This window comes from Gobio gobio (assembly GCF_949357685.1).
Source record: "Gobio gobio genome assembly, chromosome: 15".
Classification (NCBI taxonomy): Eukaryota; Metazoa; Chordata; class Actinopteri; order Cypriniformes; family Gobionidae; genus Gobio; species Gobio gobio.
In genome coordinates this window covers 42,982,078-43,001,150 of record NC_137108.1, presented here as the reverse complement: position 1 = coordinate 43,001,150, position 19,073 = coordinate 42,982,078, and the positions used below count along the sequence as shown (strand labels likewise).

Sequence of the window (19,073 nt, the reverse complement as noted above, 5' to 3'; positions counted from 1 at the left end):
ATGGACAATTTTGGATTTTGTTGAGGGAACCATGTGACAGTTGTACAGTGTCCGGGTATCTTTGGAATACTCATTTCAATATACTACGATTTGGGTCACACTAATTCTAGTTTCAAATACTATTTAGAATGGATAGTATGCGAATTGGGACGCAGCATAAGTGCGTCAGATAAGAGAGACATAAAAAAACGTGCAGAGCGGTGGATCCCCAGGACCAGGATTGAAAACCACTGGTCTACATCTGAGCAGCACTGAACACAGCCACTAGAGGGAGACATTCATAACTAATGAGCAAGTGGCTGTGTGGAATTGTGAACTTGTATGAGAGCAGTTATGGTATCGTCTCTCATGGGGGACAGCGGTGGTCCTCTGTAAGACCAGCCTTGGCCACTCACTGTAATAAAATAAGCTGAATTACAAAAACTAAAGATGAAATAAATCTAAATAGAAATATTTTTTTAAAAACTAACCAAAATGACGAGCAATTACTAAAACTTAAAACAAACTGGAAAAAGACTAAAATTTACAAATAAAAAGCTATTCAAAATACTATAATAGTATATAATAGTACTAAAATAAAGGCAACCTTACAGAGTAACACTTTACAATAAGGTTGTATTAGTTAACATGAACTAACCTCTGTTCAGCATTAGTTAATCTTTGTTAACATTAACTCGCACATATATTAATGCATCTATTCATGTTAAAAGTGCAATTAGTTAACATGAACTATGCCTGTAGCTTAACAGTGTAGGTTAACTTACTGTCAATATTTACATTAGTCTACGTAGCAGTTGATACACACTAAGGAGGAACATTTCTAACTCACCATCTTACTCTAAAGGTAAAAATGCTGTCGTGTACTTTATCAACATTATTTAATAAGCCATTGATTTTGGGCTCTTGGTAAACATAATTCTAAAATGGAATCCATCTGAACATCAGCGGATAGTTTGTTCAAGTTTATATGCTCTTTACTATCATTTCTTACATTCATCAAAGCATTTATTAATGGAATCTGTGAACCTTATTGTAAAGTGTACACTATTTCAACATGAACTGATGTGTTACTAGCATTTGAGACTATTATTAACATTACTTACCATTAACGATGCATGTTTAAAAGGGATAGTTCACCCTGAATTGAAAATAAAGCCATCTTTTACTCACTCTGCTGTTGTGTCAGTGCCCTATGTCATTTTATCTTTTTCGGACCTCAAAAGCAGAAATTAAAAAAAATAGTCCTGCACGCGCTATAATGGCTGTGAATAGCGACCAGGCTAAGACTTTACAAAATGATACAAAAGTATCACGCAATGATACAGTGAGATGCGCGCCACATATGGAAAGTGTTCAGGAGGCATACTATAAGGTTTTGCGAGAAAGAAACCTTATTATTTAGCCAAAATACTGAGCTCAGCCGTTACTCTGTGTGTGTTCATGTGAGTGTGTGCAAGCCATCAGCAGCCGCTCATGCTTACTATAACTCGCACTGTTGTCATGGTACCCAGGAAAAGCACACACACGCACCATTTTTAGGAAATCAGGCTCAATAGAAACACGTGACTCTCGTCTTTTCTATAAGGTATATGCTAAGAAATAATACAATAAAACTAATATTAAGGTAAACCTCCTGAAGTGAATGTTGTCTACCAGTTGTCATGACAACATGGCGTGAGCGGCTGCTGACGGCTCGCACACCCTCACAGGAACACACACAAAGTAACGGCCGAGCTCAGTGTTTTGACTGAAAAATACAGTTTCTTTCTCAAAAAAACCTTATAGTATGCCTCCTGAACACTTTCCATATGTGGCGCGCGTCTCACTGTATCATTGCATGATACTTTTGTATCATTTTTGTAATGTTTTAGCCTGGTTGCTATTCACGGCCATTATAGGAAGGAGCATGTGCAAGACTATTTTTTTGTTTAAATTTCTGCTTTTGAGGTCCGAAAAAGATAGAAGGACATAGGGCACTGGAACAACAGCAGAGTGAGAAAAAGATGGCTTTATTTTAATCTCTTTAATGGTTTTTGATAATCTTATTGTAAAGTGTACACTATTTCTACATTAACTGGTGTGTTACTAACATTTGTAGACTCTTTATTACATGACTTGCCATTAACAAAACATGTATTATTATTTACTGCTTTGTAATGAACCTACAAAAGTTAACACATCAGTTAATGTTGAAATGGCGTACACTTGATAATAAGGTTCTCAAAAAACACTAATACATGCTTTGTTTAATAATATAAGTACACAACTGCATTTTTACCTTTAGAGTAAGATGTGAGTTAGAAATGTTCATCCTTAGTGTGTGTCAACTGCTACGTAAACTAATGTAAATATGTACAGTAAGATAACCTTACAAAAACAGCAAAGCTACAGGCATTGTTCATGGTTAGTTCATGTTCACTAATTGCGTAGTTAATGTGAATCGATGCATTAATATATGTGTGAGTTAACGTTAACAAAGATTAACTAATGCTGAATAGAGGTGTTGTTCATGGTTAGTTCATGTTAACTAATACAACCTTATGGTAAAGTGTTACCCTTTACGATAAGGCCCATTTTTTAACATTAGTAAATACAATAACTAACATTAACAATGAGCAATACTTTACAATTAGTTAAAACCTAGTTCACCCAAAATTTTGTCTAAAACGTATGGTTTTAGAAAACTACCTGCTTCCATCTATTGATATGACATATCATCTCTCATATGATGTCAGGGGGACAGTGGTGGTCCTTTTGTAGCAGCGGATGTCCTTTCTAAGACCAGCCGCTATCGTTTGCTGGGGGTGGTAAGCTGGGGCACAGGCTGCGCCATGGCCAAGAAGCCCGGCGTTTACACCCGTGTGTCACGCTTTCTGCCCTGGATTTCTACAGCAATGAGGGTGAGTGATGCAGGACGACTGGCACACTTTCATTAGCTTATATATCATTAAAACAAACTTTACCTTACTTCTCTCTCACATTTACCTCCATAGATGTATGAGAACTCCCCAGGAGTGCACAAAATGGCACGAGCAGTTACACCCTAGTCATTTAGAGTGGGAAATGTTTTAAATGAGACTGAAATATTGCCTGTTGAGGTCAGATTGGTTGCTCGGATCTGTGGCTGAGATCAGACGTCTGATGTGGATCAGATGTTCTGTGATGATCAACCTGTCTCAAGGACAAATATCTTTTGCAATATCTGACTCATGGAGGTCAAGAACCATTTCTGATGCTGGCAATTACCATAAAATATGTTTTTGTTTTTAAACTCTGTCTCCAAAGTAAGAATAAGATATATGGTAATCAAATTGGCAATTTTGACCAATACACACACACACACACACACACACACACACACACACACACAGTAGTGGCCAAACGTGATGTCTGGAGGGGATATTTGTTTTTAATGACCCTAAAAGTTTGATTATACCTTCAAAAAATATGAGGAAAATATTTAATACTTTTAAATTATAAATATGAGGAAAGAAAAAAAAAATGCTAAACTTGGTTAAGGTATTTATCTGACAAAATGATTTGGTCAATTACAGCTACATGTTTTAACAGAGATATTTTAACATGTGCTAACAGGAAAAAACAAACATTGACTACAAAATAATCAATTATTAATATTTCATTGGTTCTCTCTTGTTTTTGCCTGCACTCATAATTTCTTTGTATGACAGCCTGGCCAAAAATTATGTCCGCACAATTGCTGATACCAAAAATGAAACAATTGACTCCAAACACAACTATGCAATATGCTTACAAAATTACAACACACACACACACACACACACAAAAACATAAATGAAATAATAAATATTTTGTAAAACATTCAAGGATATTTTTATCCTAGTTTATTTGCAGGTTTGTACAGAATGTTTGGTACCAAGACAAGAAAAAGAATAATTCTTAATCTTAATTTAAGTAATACAATGATTTACAAATGACATATGTACTCCAGACAGCAAGAAAAATACCACAATCCTAAATCTGATGAGGACTTTATCTCAATCTACAGTATTTATCTCAATTTTGTTTACCAGTGGCACAGGTACATTAAAAGTATATGCTACATAATAATAAGGCATATAAGTCAAATCTTTACATGAACCTATAAGTAGGATTTACTGAATAATACAGGCCTCTGTGAAGTGTGCCATGGTTAAATATGTACTTAAATAGGTTTTGTAAATTTAAATGGCCAACACAGTGACATTTGAAAATGTTTCATGAAACCTTCATGTATTTTATTTTATTTTCTCTTCTTTTCTGTGTTGAACATTGATAAGATCCAAACCAAAGACTGGTTTAGAGAGCAGTATGAATAAACTCATTGCTGTGGCGGTCAGTATTGTTGCTTATGTTGATGTACATATATGAATAGCTTTACTATGCAATGCACTGTTTAATTCAAGTTTATGTCTAATTTTATGTTAAGCTGCTATATTGTTATCCAGATTTTGTACCATAACCTTCTGAATAACACCTGTTAGTAATTTAGTAGCCTGTCGAATAACAATAAAAGTCAAACAAGACAATTTAGCTCTTATTCTATATGCTTATTGTTCTGTTTTTGTTCATGAAAGTAGCTGATATGAATATATGTACAATATAGAAATTCTAACTTGACATACAGTAATCTGATTGCTTTTTCTTTTCAACTAAATCTACAGTAAATGTTGCCCTTTAATATATGCCTTTTAAATACTGAAATAAAGACATAATTTTTTAATAAAAAAAATAATAAACATGTGTGGTTACTTTTGTGCTTTAGAAACTGGATATAAAAGCATCAGCATTTTTTAAATATATAAATTATATTTATAAATACACTGCTGTTCAAACGTTTGGGGTTGGTAAGATTGTTTTATGTTTTTGAAAGAAGCTCACCAATGCTGCTTTTATTTGATCAAATATACATTAATACTGTAAAATATTATTACAATTTGAAAGAAATGTTTTTTTTATTATATTTTAAAATGTAATTTATTCCTGTGATAAACGCTAAGTTTTCAGCATCAATACGCATTTAGAAATCATTAATATGCGGATTTGATGTGTATATGTATTATTATTTCACATGGCTATATCAGATTATAATGTGTATTTATTCAATGGCTATAATATGCCTGGGATTGTGCAATCATGTTAAAGGGATAGTTCACCCAAAAATGAAAATTAGCCCATGATTTACTCACCCTCAAGTCATTCCTCGGTGTATATGACATTTTTCTTTCAGACGAATACAATCAGAGTTATATTAAAAAAAGTCCTGGCTCTTCCAAGCTTTATAATGGCAGTGAATTGTTGCTTCGTTTATGAAGTCCATAAAAGTGCATCTATCCATCATATAACTGCTCCACACGGCTCCGGGGGGTAATAAAGGCCTTCTGAAGCGAAGTGGCGCGTTTGTGTAAGAAAAATATCCATATTTAAAACTTTATAGACTAAAATAACTAACTTCCAGCGGAAAAACGTACGCAATTCGACTTGCGCTAAAAGAGTAATCCCTGACGCGATGTACAGGAGCCTCACAAGCTTTGACGCCTCTCGTGGATTGGGCTGGGCAACAAACTCAAGCCCCTCTTCTCTTATATTGAAATCCTCCGCCATTTCTCTTTAAAAAAGTTCGTTTTAGACTCTAATTTATGAACGTGTTTTGTTTTACTCCATCCTCTGGGCTTCTGCGTTCGTCAATACGCATGCGTCAAGGGTTGATCTTTCGCCGTAAATCGATGCATACGGCAATCCGCCGGAAGTTAGTTATTTTCGTCTATAAAGTTTTAAATATGGATATTTTTCTTACACAAACGCGCCGATTCACATCAGAAGGCCTTTATTAACCCCCTGGGGCTGTGTGGAGCAGTTATATGATGGATAGATGCACTTTTATGGACTTCATAAACAATGCAACAATCATTATAAATCTTGGAAGAGCCAGGACTTTTTTAATATAACTCCGATTTTATTCGTCTGAAAGAAGAATGTCATATATACACCTAGGATGACTCGAGGGTGAGTAAATCATGGGCTAATTTTCATTTTTGGGTGACCTAACCCTTTAACAGCTCTACTTTACACCTTTTTCATTCTTAATTTCTTATTCTTTTATTCTCCTGTTTATTATAGGTTTGTGCAAATGAATGCAACACGTATCAAATCTGAATGCATGTACTCTTTCATTCATAAAAGTTTAGCATCCTGAAGGTTGGGTGGAAAAAATGTGTCTTTATGGCTGATGTACATTTACATCTTCACTGTTTTGGCAGTAAAATGCCTTATACTCAAATGGTAATGCCAGGAGAAAGGGAAAGCATAAAGAAATCAGTGCTAAGCAGAGTAAAGAGAGTGACGCGCTCTGTTGTGAAGGTTGGAAAAGGGTATGCCCCAGCCCAGCCTAAAACTCTCTTGGAAGATTTCCTTGCAAATGAGCATCCTCCGTCATCCACAGTGTTTTCATCACAGTCTCCACTGAGAACGAGCACTGCTTTCATCCGCTCCTGAACTATCGCCCGAGGGACTACACCAGCAGAAAGGGCTTTTCGTGGCCCAGTGACAACTGATGAAATGGGAAGGATGAAGATCCAAACCGCTGTCCACCTGATGAAGCTTCTGATCTTAGTGCTGCAGTTTGCTTCACTTACAAATGGTGGGTTTTCATATTTCATTCTAATGCTTATGAAAGATGGGTGCTTGGATAGTTCAAGGTCCTAGACTTTTAAACTCGAAAGTTGAAAAGCTGTAACGAATAGCAGTTGGTAAAGAAGGATTTTTCAAACCTTTGTATTGTTTAATTGTCGTAATTGTATTGTCGAAATGAGAGTATTTTAAAATTGTCCCTTTAATTTGATCTTTTATGTTGATTTTGTTGACTTTACTGGCTATTTTGTGTATACACTCTCAAAAACAACAGTTCCAAAAGGGGGTTTTCACAGTGATGTCATAGAAGAACCATTTTTTGTTCCCTAAAGAACCTTTTAGTGAACAGTTCTTAAAATAACCTTTTGTGTAATGGAAAGATTCCATGGATGTCAAAGTTTCCTCATGGAACCATTGACGCCAATAAAGAAACTTTATTTTTAAGAGTGTAGGTGTGGCCATTAGAATAGGCAAAAAGTTAATCATTTCTTAGTCAAATTAGCAATGTCCTTCTGCTTACGCTGTGATCTGTTGTTTCTCTCCTCAGCATATTCAACCATTGTACTTCCACAAAATGTGACCTCGGAGACCGGGAAAACAGTCACCTCTGAATGTGGTTACAGTGGCCTGCCAACTCAAAGCATTCGATTATACATCATGGGTTCAAAGGTCAATGATTCAGTGCTTTGTCCAGGAGACAAAACCAAATACTTACCCGCTCAGGTGAAGAACTGACTTCTCTTTCGATTATTGTGGTGCACATTCTGTACACAAGCAAAAGTTTGGACACTCCTACTAAATCTTTATTTTGACTCTTTTCAACATTGCATAATAATGGTGTCGTCAAAACTAAGAAACAACACAAATGCTGAGATCAACAATCAAAACTTGCTTTAAAAGTAGCCCCTCTTTGCCTAGATTAGCCTACAGCTCTGCACATTCATGTGCTGCATTCTGGGACGCTTTTAAATTTGGCTCAAAACTCTTTTTTTTTATTTCTACAATAACTTGGATAACAGGTTTAAATGAGTGAGGCAAGCAGCCCCTTTTTGACAAAAGCAGCCAACACTACAATTTGTACAATAATAAAAAAAGAAATTTGATTATTTACTTCACTTTCCACAATGCTGTAGAAAGTGTCCAAATGATGTCACTTCATGGGTGTCACAAATGTATGGAATGTGTCGTTTTTAATTGTAATGCTTAATATATATTAAAATATCATTGTATTAGACAATGGAATAAGAAATGGTGTATCTTTTATATATGGCCCTTATGGAAGCTTGTTTGCGCACTGAAAAATAATTATTTTCCCTCAGAATTGCGAGATGTTAACTCGCAATTGCATGGAAAAAGTCATAATTGTACAGAGCCCCTAAAGGGACATGGTGGGAAAAAAAAGAGATTATGTCAAAGATTTTGCATTCTTGCAAATGTTTCTCGGGGGAACACACCATCATGTCCCTTTAGGGGCTCTGTAGAATTGCAATTGCAAGTTATACAGTCCAATTTTAAGAAAAGTCAGCTCACAATTCTGACATTTTCTTGTAATTGCTAGTTTATGTATTACGGAGCCCCTAAAAGTTAAAGTGAAAGAATATTTTTCAATGCTTTTTTGTTGCCTTGCAAATATGTTGCATTCCCCCCCGGAAACTTTGCTTTCGTTCACAAAATGTTTTGAGTTCCCCTGAAAACTTTGGATTCTCTCGCAAAAACGTTTACGTTCCCCCGAGAAAATTCATGTTCACTCGCAAAACGTGTAAAAAAGCTTTGCGTTCTCTTGCCAAATGCTTTGCGTTACCCAGAGAAACGTTGCGTTCGCTTGCAAAAACTTGACATTCCCCAGTGAAACGTTGCGTTCACTCGCGTCACTTTTCCTTTGGCGTCACTTTTTAATGCACAGGGTACCCCTTTAGTGACATTTTCCGACGCGCAGTATACACACGACCCCTTAACATGGCGTGATTGGTCACGAGACACGAGAGCCAATGGCATTTTACAATCAAAGCTGACGTAATGACGCAATTGGTCACGAGATGACAGCCAATGCTGTCAAAGCTGACATAACGTTTCTTCTGGCGGCAATTTTTGAAATGTGTTCATGATCTTCAGCGGACTGACTCGACGCTGATCGCTTTTGGGCATGGTTATCGTCATGATGAATCTATATATTGGGTTATGATTTTGCCATTATGACATGGAGTGTGATTCTCAATTTAATAAGCCAGCATAATTTTATTTACATTTTAATTTTTTTTATTTACGCTATTCAGAGACATTTGAACACGTAATCCAACCCCATCCCTAAACCTAACCATTTGTGTATTATAAAAAACAGGATATAACAGGCAGATACGTCTGCAGCCACAATTTATTCAAAAAGTACAAATATTCCAAGTGTTGTGTGAAGAAAATCCCCAAAAGCGATCAGCGTCGAGTCCATCCGCCGAAGATCATGAACACATTTCAAAAATTGCTGCCCGAAGAAACGTTACGTCAGCTTTGACAGCATTGGCATTGGTCTCGTGACCAATTGCGTCATTACGTCAGCTTTGATTGAAAAATGCCATTGGCTCTCGTGTCTCGTGACCGATCGCGCCATGTTAAGGAGTCGTGTGTATCATTTGAATGAGTATAACTGAGTGGAGTGTGTGTGCTCACGGAGCGGCAGGTTGGATCATAATTTCAGCGATTAAAACATTAGAATAAACTCTGTTCTTCACAAAGATATCGTATGACTTCAGAAGACTTGGAATGCAACATGAGTTAATACTTTTATACTGTTTTTGGCCAGTTTTTGCAATAAATACCAGTGACTGTACTTTTATTTGCCTGTTACGTGTTTTATATAGTTTAGAAGTGGGTAGGTTTAGGGTAGGAGTGGGGTTAGTTGCTCCAAAATATAAAAGTAGCCTATAAATATTCATAAAATCATGTGTGCTTTTACAAATGCAAAGAATTAAATGCGAAATCAATGGAGTACCCTGTGCGTCAGAAAATTACGCTAAAGGGGTACGTTAAAAAGTGACACCCAAGGGGTCCTGACCAAGCGTCAATATGTGACGAAAAGGAGTGAGAGCGTGTTGGCAAAACGCTTTGCGTTACCTAGAGAAACGAGAGACATTTCATTCGCTCGCAAAACCTTTTCCCCAGAGAAACATTGCGGTGGATCGCAAAGCATTTTGCGTTCCCCAGAGAAACTTTGTGTTCACTTGCAAAACATTTAGCGTTCCCCAGAGAAACTGTGTTCACTCGCAAAACATTTAGCGTTCCCCAGAGAAACTTTGTGTTCACTCGCAAAACATTTTGAGCTCTTCGTGAGCAAATGCAAAGTTTCTTGCAAGTTTTCGCAAGAGAACACAAAAGGCATTGACAATTATTTTTTCTTCCATCTTGTTTTTATCCCTTCACTATGTCCCTTTAGGTTGTCCCTTTGTAATTCTGGGGAAAAAATAATTACGAGATGTAAACTGGTATAGAAAGTCCGAATTGTTGCAATAAAAAGTCGCAATTACATTTTAAATTGTTTTATTCAGTGGCGGATGGCCTCCACAGCCCCTAAATGATCATAAATCTTTCTCCTTTCCTCAGTCAATGAAAGCGTACTGTTATAAAAAGTCCGGTGGAGATGTAGCTGTTTGGGAAGTCTCAGGAACATCAGAAGATGACAACGGCACTGTTTTTTTGTGCAGGGCCAGCGGTGCTGATGATAAAGTCGGAACCCTTTATGTATACGGTATGTTACTAGCAATTTAAAGTGTGTGTACGAGTAAACAGACAATTGCCTTCATGTCTCTCTCTGTCTGTCTCTCAGCAAATGATTCTTACTATGCGAAAATCATCGGATACGGGATTGGAGGATTCTTAGGCGGCCTCATTACCATCATTGTGGCTTATGTCCTGTTGAAAAGATCCGAGAGAGTGCAGCAATGCTTCAGTAAGTTTCTCGTTGCTCATGTCATTTGCACATTCGGTTCTATATGTTTGACTGACTTGAATGTATTTAATTAACGTTGAGACATGTTAAGTTACAAACAGGTCGTTTCTAAACTTTGGTCTCGTTTTTCTTCGTTTTTAGTGTCCGTGGGTGGAATCCAAGATGACGTGCAAACATCGCAAGCAAAGCAATACTGAAACCCCTCTCATGCTTCTTATAAACAAATGTGGATTTGAAGGGTTTGTAATAATATAGCACAAATATCATAATATATGTAATATACAACATACTTTTATCTTGTACAACATACAATTATCTTCTATACCATAGATTTGCAAGAAGGGCCTTTGCTTCTGCAGGTTTCAATATTGTCCAATAGGGGGCGTCTTCATTATTCTGTTCACATCATTAATTTTCGAATAGGACATGTTCCTGGTTCAACATCCTTTTTTTGGTCATGAAGGAACATTCTTCTAACAGCTGTGTTCCTATTTCTAACACTAACCTTCCCCTTAAAACAAAGAGATATTGATCTAGGTATATGGCCTTTTTGGCTAATCCACTTTAAGCATCAAGCAACTCCACTTTTCCATAATGTTTATCTTACAAAAACAAAGATCAGATTATTTAATTATGGATCTTCTGTTTAATAAGTAGTCAAGTACTCTATGTAATTGTCATACCTATACTGTTTACGAAATGCGCTTTTTTAGTTGGGTTTTTTTTTTTTTATTATTGAATGTAAATGACACAGCTTTGACCGATTTAAGTTGTTAATTACATTCGTTTTATACTGCTTTAAGGATACAGGACACAAACTGAGCCTTTTGAATTGTACCGAGTAGATCAATAGTAGATGGGTCAATATTGACACAGGTGGTTCTCTGCACCCTGGAACGACTGTGCTTCTATTCTGCTACGTTTTCCATTGTAGATATCAGTCCATGAGCATTTTAGTTTAGTTTCTAAAGATTCTCTCAGAAACGCCGAATTTGAGCCTGTTTTGAAGCTTTGGGTATTTGCATATGTGCTCCAGCAAACGCACAAGAGGTCACATTACAGCACACAACATCATCTCTCTATCTGGTTTAGGTTACAGTCAGATTTAAATGTAATGCTATATGATATTTTCAGAATGTGCTCATAACGATTAAAAATGTAAACATTATTGATAATGTAGATGAAAAGAATTCTCAATTCTGCATTTCGAATCAGATTACTGTTCTCTTGAGAATGACATCACTTTCTTGTCAGAGACTCTGATGCTGTTTGCATAAAATAATGATAGTGACTTCTAAATTAACCTATTATCTTCTATTCAGATTTGTGTAATATATTCCACTAACCTCATCAAAACCCAGTAGCATTATTGAGACTTTTACACTGTTTTATCAGGATGTACTTTTCATAAAGGTGATTATCATGTATAGAGATGTTTGTTTGGGGTCAGTCTGACCCCAGTGAGAATACATTTTAGAATAATACAATAAAACAAACTGAAACCAACAAGTGGCAGATGTGTAGTGTTTTTCTACAGTGTGTACAATGTGTATACAGTGTGTCAATCAAATAAATTGGCATGTGAGAATTCATTGCATTTACTCATGTTTCTACGACTCCCAACTGTTTTTTTTTTTTTCAATGTTTGAAGAAAAAAAAAAGTTTTTAATTATTATTATTGTTTTTATGGTCTTCAAGACATCATCACAGCACAAATACTAATGAAAGAGTCACGTAAGCGGTGGATTCACTGACAGTTTTTCCACATGAAATCTTTCAGATGACTGCGTTTGCTGGAGATGCCCTGGAGAGCAGCTCCTCCCTGCCTGCCTGCACACTCTTAAATACTGTGGTTAGGAAACATATTTTTTTCTGTAATGGTGCAGTAGGGCAGTTTTTTGTTCTTATTGTACATGATTGTAATGGGTACTGTAAAAAAATCCACCTATTGCTGGAGTTTATCAGAGCTTGAGATGGATGAGAGATGAGATGGAAACCTACATCATTTTGTTGTTGTTTTCTTTGCAGTGATTAAGATGATTCTTCAAGTGCACACCCTAAAAAATTGACATTACTTACACTTGTTTGGTTCGAGAAATTTTTGCATGTGAACTTCTGCAAATGTGCTCATCTCGCTATAATCAAAATAGAATGGACTGAACAATCATGAAAAACATTGTTTAAATAATCTCCTATATATACACTATATTGGCAAAAGTTTTGGGACGCCTGCCTTTACATATGGAATGATGATATTCCAGACAATATTCAAAAGAAATTGCAAATCGTGTTTGCAATTGCATTTCCAATTTGTGCACGCATATGTTGTGACATAATGGAAAAACAAATGAGTGATTTGCAATTGCTTTTGGATTTTCTTTTCCGTGTATGTAGCATGTCTGCCAAATTTCAAGTGGAAATGCAAAGTCCATTTGCAATTGCATTTACAATGACTTATGAGTTATAACCCTGCCATTTTGGAATAGAAATAGAAAAATCACCCATTTCACTTCCTCCGCGTCCTGCCACAACCTTCACAAAATTCAAATGGAATCGCAATCCCCTTTGCACTTGAATTACCGATGCCTAACACAGTCAGTCAGTCTTGAGGGTGGGGTTTATTGATATAGTCGGAAAGTATGCCATGCCCTCAAGTGGTGGAAAAGCACCGCTTTCATCGTTACTCATTCCTTTAAGGAAAACGGGGAGAAATACCCAATAAATGTGTCTATTTTTGCATCAAAAACATTGCTGTGTAGTTTTTTGCAACCAAATAAAAAGAAACCAAAAGAAGACTGCTCTGGTTGCAAGTAACTTGTCAAGAAGAAATGAAGATACATCTGTGGAACCTCACAACTAAGCAGCATGTGTATGTCTGAAAATGTATGTATTAGATGTTAAAATAAAGATACAAATATAGTTTAATGAATATGAATGCATTAAAAAAATTATGCTGAAATGAAGCAGAATTCAGAGCATGAACTGTGATTGAACGTCACTACTAATGATTTTTTGTTTTTTTTACTTTTGATTACTTGTATCGTGAACACAGAGTCATATAGACAACACACTACTCAGATCATGTAAAGTTTCTACAGATTCTCTGATTTTAACTCAAGATAATTCACTTGTCACATTGTCACATAGTCTGTTTTGCTTGTGTTCTGAGTTGTCACATGTTCCTTTGTTCAGTTTTCCCGCCATTGTCCTTATGAGTTCATTCCATCACCTGTGTCCTGTTAATTAAGAATGTCTATCACCTGTGTCTTGCCCATTATCTCATTTGCCCCTGTGCATTTAGTTCTCAGTTCTCCTTCTGTGTTTGTCGGTTCTCGTTTCATGTTAGACGTGTTCAAGTGTTTTCCTGAGTTTCATATTAAAGTTCCTGTTGCCTGTTCTCCTTTGTCTCCATGAGCTCATTGCCAGCACGTAATTGTAACAGAAGAACCGACCGAAACCGTTTTTCGTTCGTGGCGTTTTTCTCTTTTCTTTGTTTTTTTTTTCCCGTTTCCCATGGCCCTTCCCGCTGTTCGTCTGCTCTGCCTGGAGCAGGGAGACCGTCCGCTGGAAGCGCATATAGGGGTGGGCGATATCTCGATTTTTAAAATATATCGAGATATTTTTTAAACACGATATGGATTTTGACATATCGTATATATCGATATATTGTTTATATTTAATTCTGATTCCGCTACTTTGCTTGTTTGCCTTCTCTGTGCTGTGCTCGCCCCCGCTCGCCCCCCGCCCCCCGCCTCCTTGCTTTTGTTCCCCCTCCCCTCGCGTGTTGTCATGGCGGCGTTCGCAACCAGCTCGGAGGCTACAGAACTCATCTTAAAAACAACTGGCTCCATTATATGGAGATACTTCGGTTTTAAGGCGTCGGACGAACAGCAGACAGACTGCTTGCTGAAGAAGGTTACTTACTATGCCCTTGATTTGAGTTGTTTTATTTTTGAATGAAAATTCATTATTTGCATGCGTTTTAAAGCCTTGCGCGTAGGGCACCATGCGCTTTCCCCAGCGCGCGCACTAAAAGCCTGTCAAACAAGTGATTACTGGACTAAATCTTTCTGCGCTAATACTGTCAAATACACACAAGGTTAACATAAACACAGTCGGTTATGTCTAAGGTGAAAGTAAAATCGACGTGTGTCTGTATATTAGATGCGTGAAAGTCTTAAATTGACAGCAGGGCAGCCTAGTGAACACGCTGCCGCTTGTCCGTAAAGGGACAGTTCACTCTAAAATGATGTCATTATTTACTCACTCTAATGTTGTTCCAAACCTGTATTAATTTCTTCTGTTGAACACAGACAGCTGATGGTAGCGATTGACGTTCATATTATTATTTCCTACAATGGGGACCAGCAACTGTTTGGTTTCCAATATTCTTCAAAATATGTTATGTCCAACAGAAGAAAGAACTTTATTCAGGTTTAAAACAACTTGAGCGCGAGTAATCAATGACAGATTTTTCATTTTTGAGTGAACTATTCCTTTAGTGGTTAATAAAATAACAAAAGACAAAGACAAAATCATTTACGGCTCTTGACTGAAAAACTAATACAGTAGCTTTAATAAGAATCAATGTATATTTTATAGGTAAGTCTATGTAGTGTTTTATTTTTACATATATTAATTCAATTTCATACTTAAATGTTGCTGTACAGCTCTGAGCTGCCAGTGTAAATCTTTATAAATATATATTTATTTTATATTATACAGTACACTAGGAATGTGTACAAGGTTTTTTAAAAGTAAAGTTTTAAGTTTAAGTAAGGTTTTTCAAGTCTTTTAAGTAAAATAAAGACATTTTTTTATTTTTTCCACCTTAAGCTCTTGCTGTTCGGCTAAGAATAGAATAGCAAAAATCTGAACCGAACCGAAAACCGTGGTAAAAAAAACCGAGGTATGTATTGAACTGTGGACTTACTGTATTGTTGCATCCCTACTTTGTTCCTACATGAACTGCCTACCTCTTTGCACTTCAATAAAAAAAAAGACTTTGTGGTATTTGGCTTATTAGTTTTTGGGGGGTTATTTTTCCTGTAAAGATATCGAGATATATATCGTATATCGAGATATAGCAAAATATATCAAGATATATTTTTTGCTCCATATCGCCCAGCCCTAAGCGCAAACACGGGACTTCTTGGACCTTGCGTGGCAGACGCACTTCCCAGACCGCTCGCTCTGTGTTTTTTACTATACCGGCCTGAGCGAGCGGTCGAAGGCTTGCGTTCCAGCGGGAGGTCCCAAGCAGGATTTCGCCGCATTCGTGGAGTGGGTACTGGTATCCAACAACTCCCACTCACCATCGGCCCCGCTGAGGAGGACAGCGGTACCAGTCCCATTCCACCACTGCCAGAGACCAGCCAACCACCACCAGCGAGTGATGCAACGGAGAAGTTGCCCGAGCCCCCCGCAGACCGTGGGGACCGGCCACCCGCGAGTGACGAGCCCGTACCGAGGACAAGGATGGAGTGTGTCATCGCCGCGGAGCCTGGACCACCAACAAGGTCTGACCAGGTGCGTGAGCCGGCAACACCGTACATCGCGGAGGGAGTTATTGTGGAGTTCGAGGGCTGGGAGGAAAGCCCCGCCCACAACACCGCCGCAGTGGATGAGTTGCAGGAAGCTACTGGCAGCTATATAGAAGAACTGAGGAATGTGTTTGAGGTAGACCTGATTTGGTGACGTTTTCCCTGTGACTCTTGTTTTCCCAAAGACCCCTGCCTCTCCAGTGTCTCCTGCCTCTGAAGTCCCACCCAGCCTCCCTGTCCCACCAAGCCTCCCTCTCCCACCTCCTCAGTCGGTCTATTCCTCAGTCCTCCCTTCAGTGCTGTCCTTCCGCCCCTCTGCTCCGCCCACACACTACGTGGACACGCCTAGTGTCTTCAGGCCACCAGCTCTGTCCGGCACTGAGGTTCCTCTGTCTCCACCTCCAGCCTCCGTGCCCCCTGCTCTGCCTCGGCCCGTCAACACTTCGGCGCCCCCTGGTTCCTCCCTCCCTCGGCTCCACCGGACACCTTTGGCCATATGGCTTCTCCGGGCTCCCTCGTCTCTCCGGCTCCACCTTGGTCAGTCGTCGACCTGCCTTCACCTGCGGCTTTGTCTGGCTCCGCCTTCCCTTCAGCTCCGCCTTTGTCCTCGGCCCCTCCAGTTCAGCCGCTGTCCTCTGGTTTCCCGGTTCCACCTCGGGTGCTCTTCGCTGTGGTGCCACCTCTGTCTCCTGGACCATCAGCTTTGTGGGGGCTCATCGGCTCCATCTCCGTTGGTCGTCCTCAGGGTGTCGTCTACCTCCCAGTCGTCTCCTCCATGGCTCGTCCCACCATCGACTCCGCCCTGGGGCCTCGTCCTGGCTGGTTTCTGGCACACCACCTGGCTTCTCCTGCTCCAGTCTCCCCACTGGCTCCTTCCTCCTTCCACGGCCCCATGGACTGATTTTCTTTGTTTTGGATTACCTGTTTTCTCCCGTCTGTTTCTACGCCCTCCTCCTGAGCCCCCACCCTCCCTCCTCAGGTGTTCCCGTTACGGCGCGAGGTTCAGAGCATTTTTTTCCCCCACATTTATTTTACACGTCTAGTCAAATAATGTGGTTTTGTTTCATTAATACAGTGTATACTTTTTTTCTTAATTTCCCCCCGAAAGAATGGAAGAGAAATGTGACAACATGCCCCATAGGTGGGGTACATTGAAACATGTGAGGGGCACACTGTAAAATGACCATATGACAGCTTAAAATAAAAGTTTTAAAATTAAAGTCTAAAAATGAAAGTTTGTGGAAAGTTTTAAACCATGTTACAACTAGCCCCGCGTTAGGTTGTGCCCCGCTCACCCCTACTACTGTTATTGTGTCACGGAATGTAGTTAATATTTTTTTAGGCGAGAATGTATAAGCATAGTGCCTATTTGACCATTTTTTTAGACGCTTTCGCAGATGAGGCCCGCTCTAGGGCCAACCAGGACTTTATTTTAAGCCTAAGTTGATCGTAGAGACCATTGTTGGCAATTGTTCTACAATCAACTTTTGGTAAAACGCAGCCCAGGACTCCTCCTAGAGAGGGCCTTCTGGGCAACCTAAGCAATCGATGAAGAAGGGCCTTGGTTCGAGTGGTGACCAAGAAGCTGATGGTCACTCTGGATGAACTCCGTGATCATATATGGCGATGGGAGAAAAATCACAGAAGGACAAACATCATTGCAACACTCCACAGATCTGGGCTTTAAGGCAGAGTGGCCAGACTCAAGCCTCTCCTCAGTGAAAACACATTGAAAACCCACTTGAAAATTGCAAAAAAAAGCACCTTAAGGACTCTCAGACTGTGAGAAACAAGACGGATGAACCCCAGTTCCAAGCATAATGTATGGAGGAAACCAGGCACTGCTCATTACCTGCACAATACCATCCCAACAGTAAATTGTGGTGGTAGCAGCATCATGCTGTGGGGGTGATTTTCAGCAGCAGGGACTGGGCGACTTATCAGGGTAGAAGGAAAGCAGCAAAATATAGAGTTTGCCTTAAAGGGTTAGTTCACCCAAAAATGAAAATTCTGTCATTAATTACTCACCCTTATGTCGTTCGACACCCGTAAGACCTCCGTTCGGAACACAAATGAAGATATTTTTGTTGAAAGCTGATGGCTGAGAAAGGCTTCAGATAGGCCTCCATTGGCATTCAGTACATTTTCACTCCCAAGACCGATAAAAGGCACTTAAAACGTCGTTACAAAGTCCATCTCACCACAGTGACTCTACAATAATCTTACGATGCGACGACAATAGTTTTTGTGCGAAAAAAAAAATCTAAATAACACCTTTATCCAGCTTGTTATTGCCTTCCGCGTGTGCCTCCACGACGCATGCGCGAGAATATGACGTAGCGCCGGGGATCGGGAATCCATGAAATGCACACTTAAGCCACATTTTGAGCACTACGCCGAGACCTAAAGCACGATCAATGTAGAATCCAACAGCTTAGACACGCGCGTCTTCCTCTGATTGTAAACAAATCGCTTCTGGGTCATCTGTCCGAACGCCGGATCTGCGTCATATTCTCGCGCATGCGTCGTGGAGGCACACACGGAAGGCAGTAACAAGTTGGATAAAGGTGATTTTTTTTGCGCACAAAAACTATTGTTGTCGCATCGTAAGATTATTGTAGAGTCACTGTGGTGAGATGGACTTTGTAACGACGTTTTAAGTGCCTTTTATCGGTCTTGGGAGTATAAGTGTACTGAATGCCAATGGAGGCCTATCTGAAGCCTTTCTCAGCTATCAGCTTTCAACAAAAATATTTTCATTTGTGTTCCGAATATGAACGGAGGTCTTACGGGTCTCGAACGACATGAGGGTGAGTAATTAATGACAGAATTTTCATTTTTGGGTGAACTAACCCTTTAATGAAAACCAAGTCCGGAGCATTCAGAACCTCAGACTGGGCAGAAGTTTCACCTTTCAATAGGACAATGACCCTAAGCGCACAGAT

The 19,073-nt window shown here is 39.0% G+C and overlaps 2 protein-coding genes across 2 annotated transcripts in view; both read left to right on the top strand.

Moving 5' to 3' along the window:
* Positions 1–4,739, top strand: part of hpn (hepsin) — a 30,459-nt gene extending 25,720 nt beyond the window's left edge. The window contains exons 12-13 of the mRNA XM_079838056.1: positions 2,736–2,900; positions 2,994–4,739. Of these exons, the coding sequence (XP_079694182.1) occupies positions 2,736–2,900; positions 2,994–3,047 (219 nt within the window). The 3' untranslated portion in view covers positions 3,048–4,739. The remainder of the gene's footprint in view (positions 1–2,735; positions 2,901–2,993) is intronic.
* A 1,549-nt stretch (positions 4,740–6,288) lies between these two features.
* Positions 6,289–12,090, top strand: LOC307138135 (uncharacterized protein). The gene is made up of 5 exons (XM_079836285.1): positions 6,289–6,658; positions 7,196–7,371; positions 10,240–10,384; positions 10,463–10,585; positions 10,727–12,090. The coding sequence occupies exons 1-5, from the start codon at positions 6,577–6,579 to the stop codon at positions 10,780–10,782; spliced, it is 582 nt and encodes a 193-aa protein (XP_079692411.1). The 5' UTR covers positions 6,289–6,576; the 3' UTR covers positions 10,783–12,090.
* Positions 12,091–19,073: the final 6,983 nt, after the last annotated feature.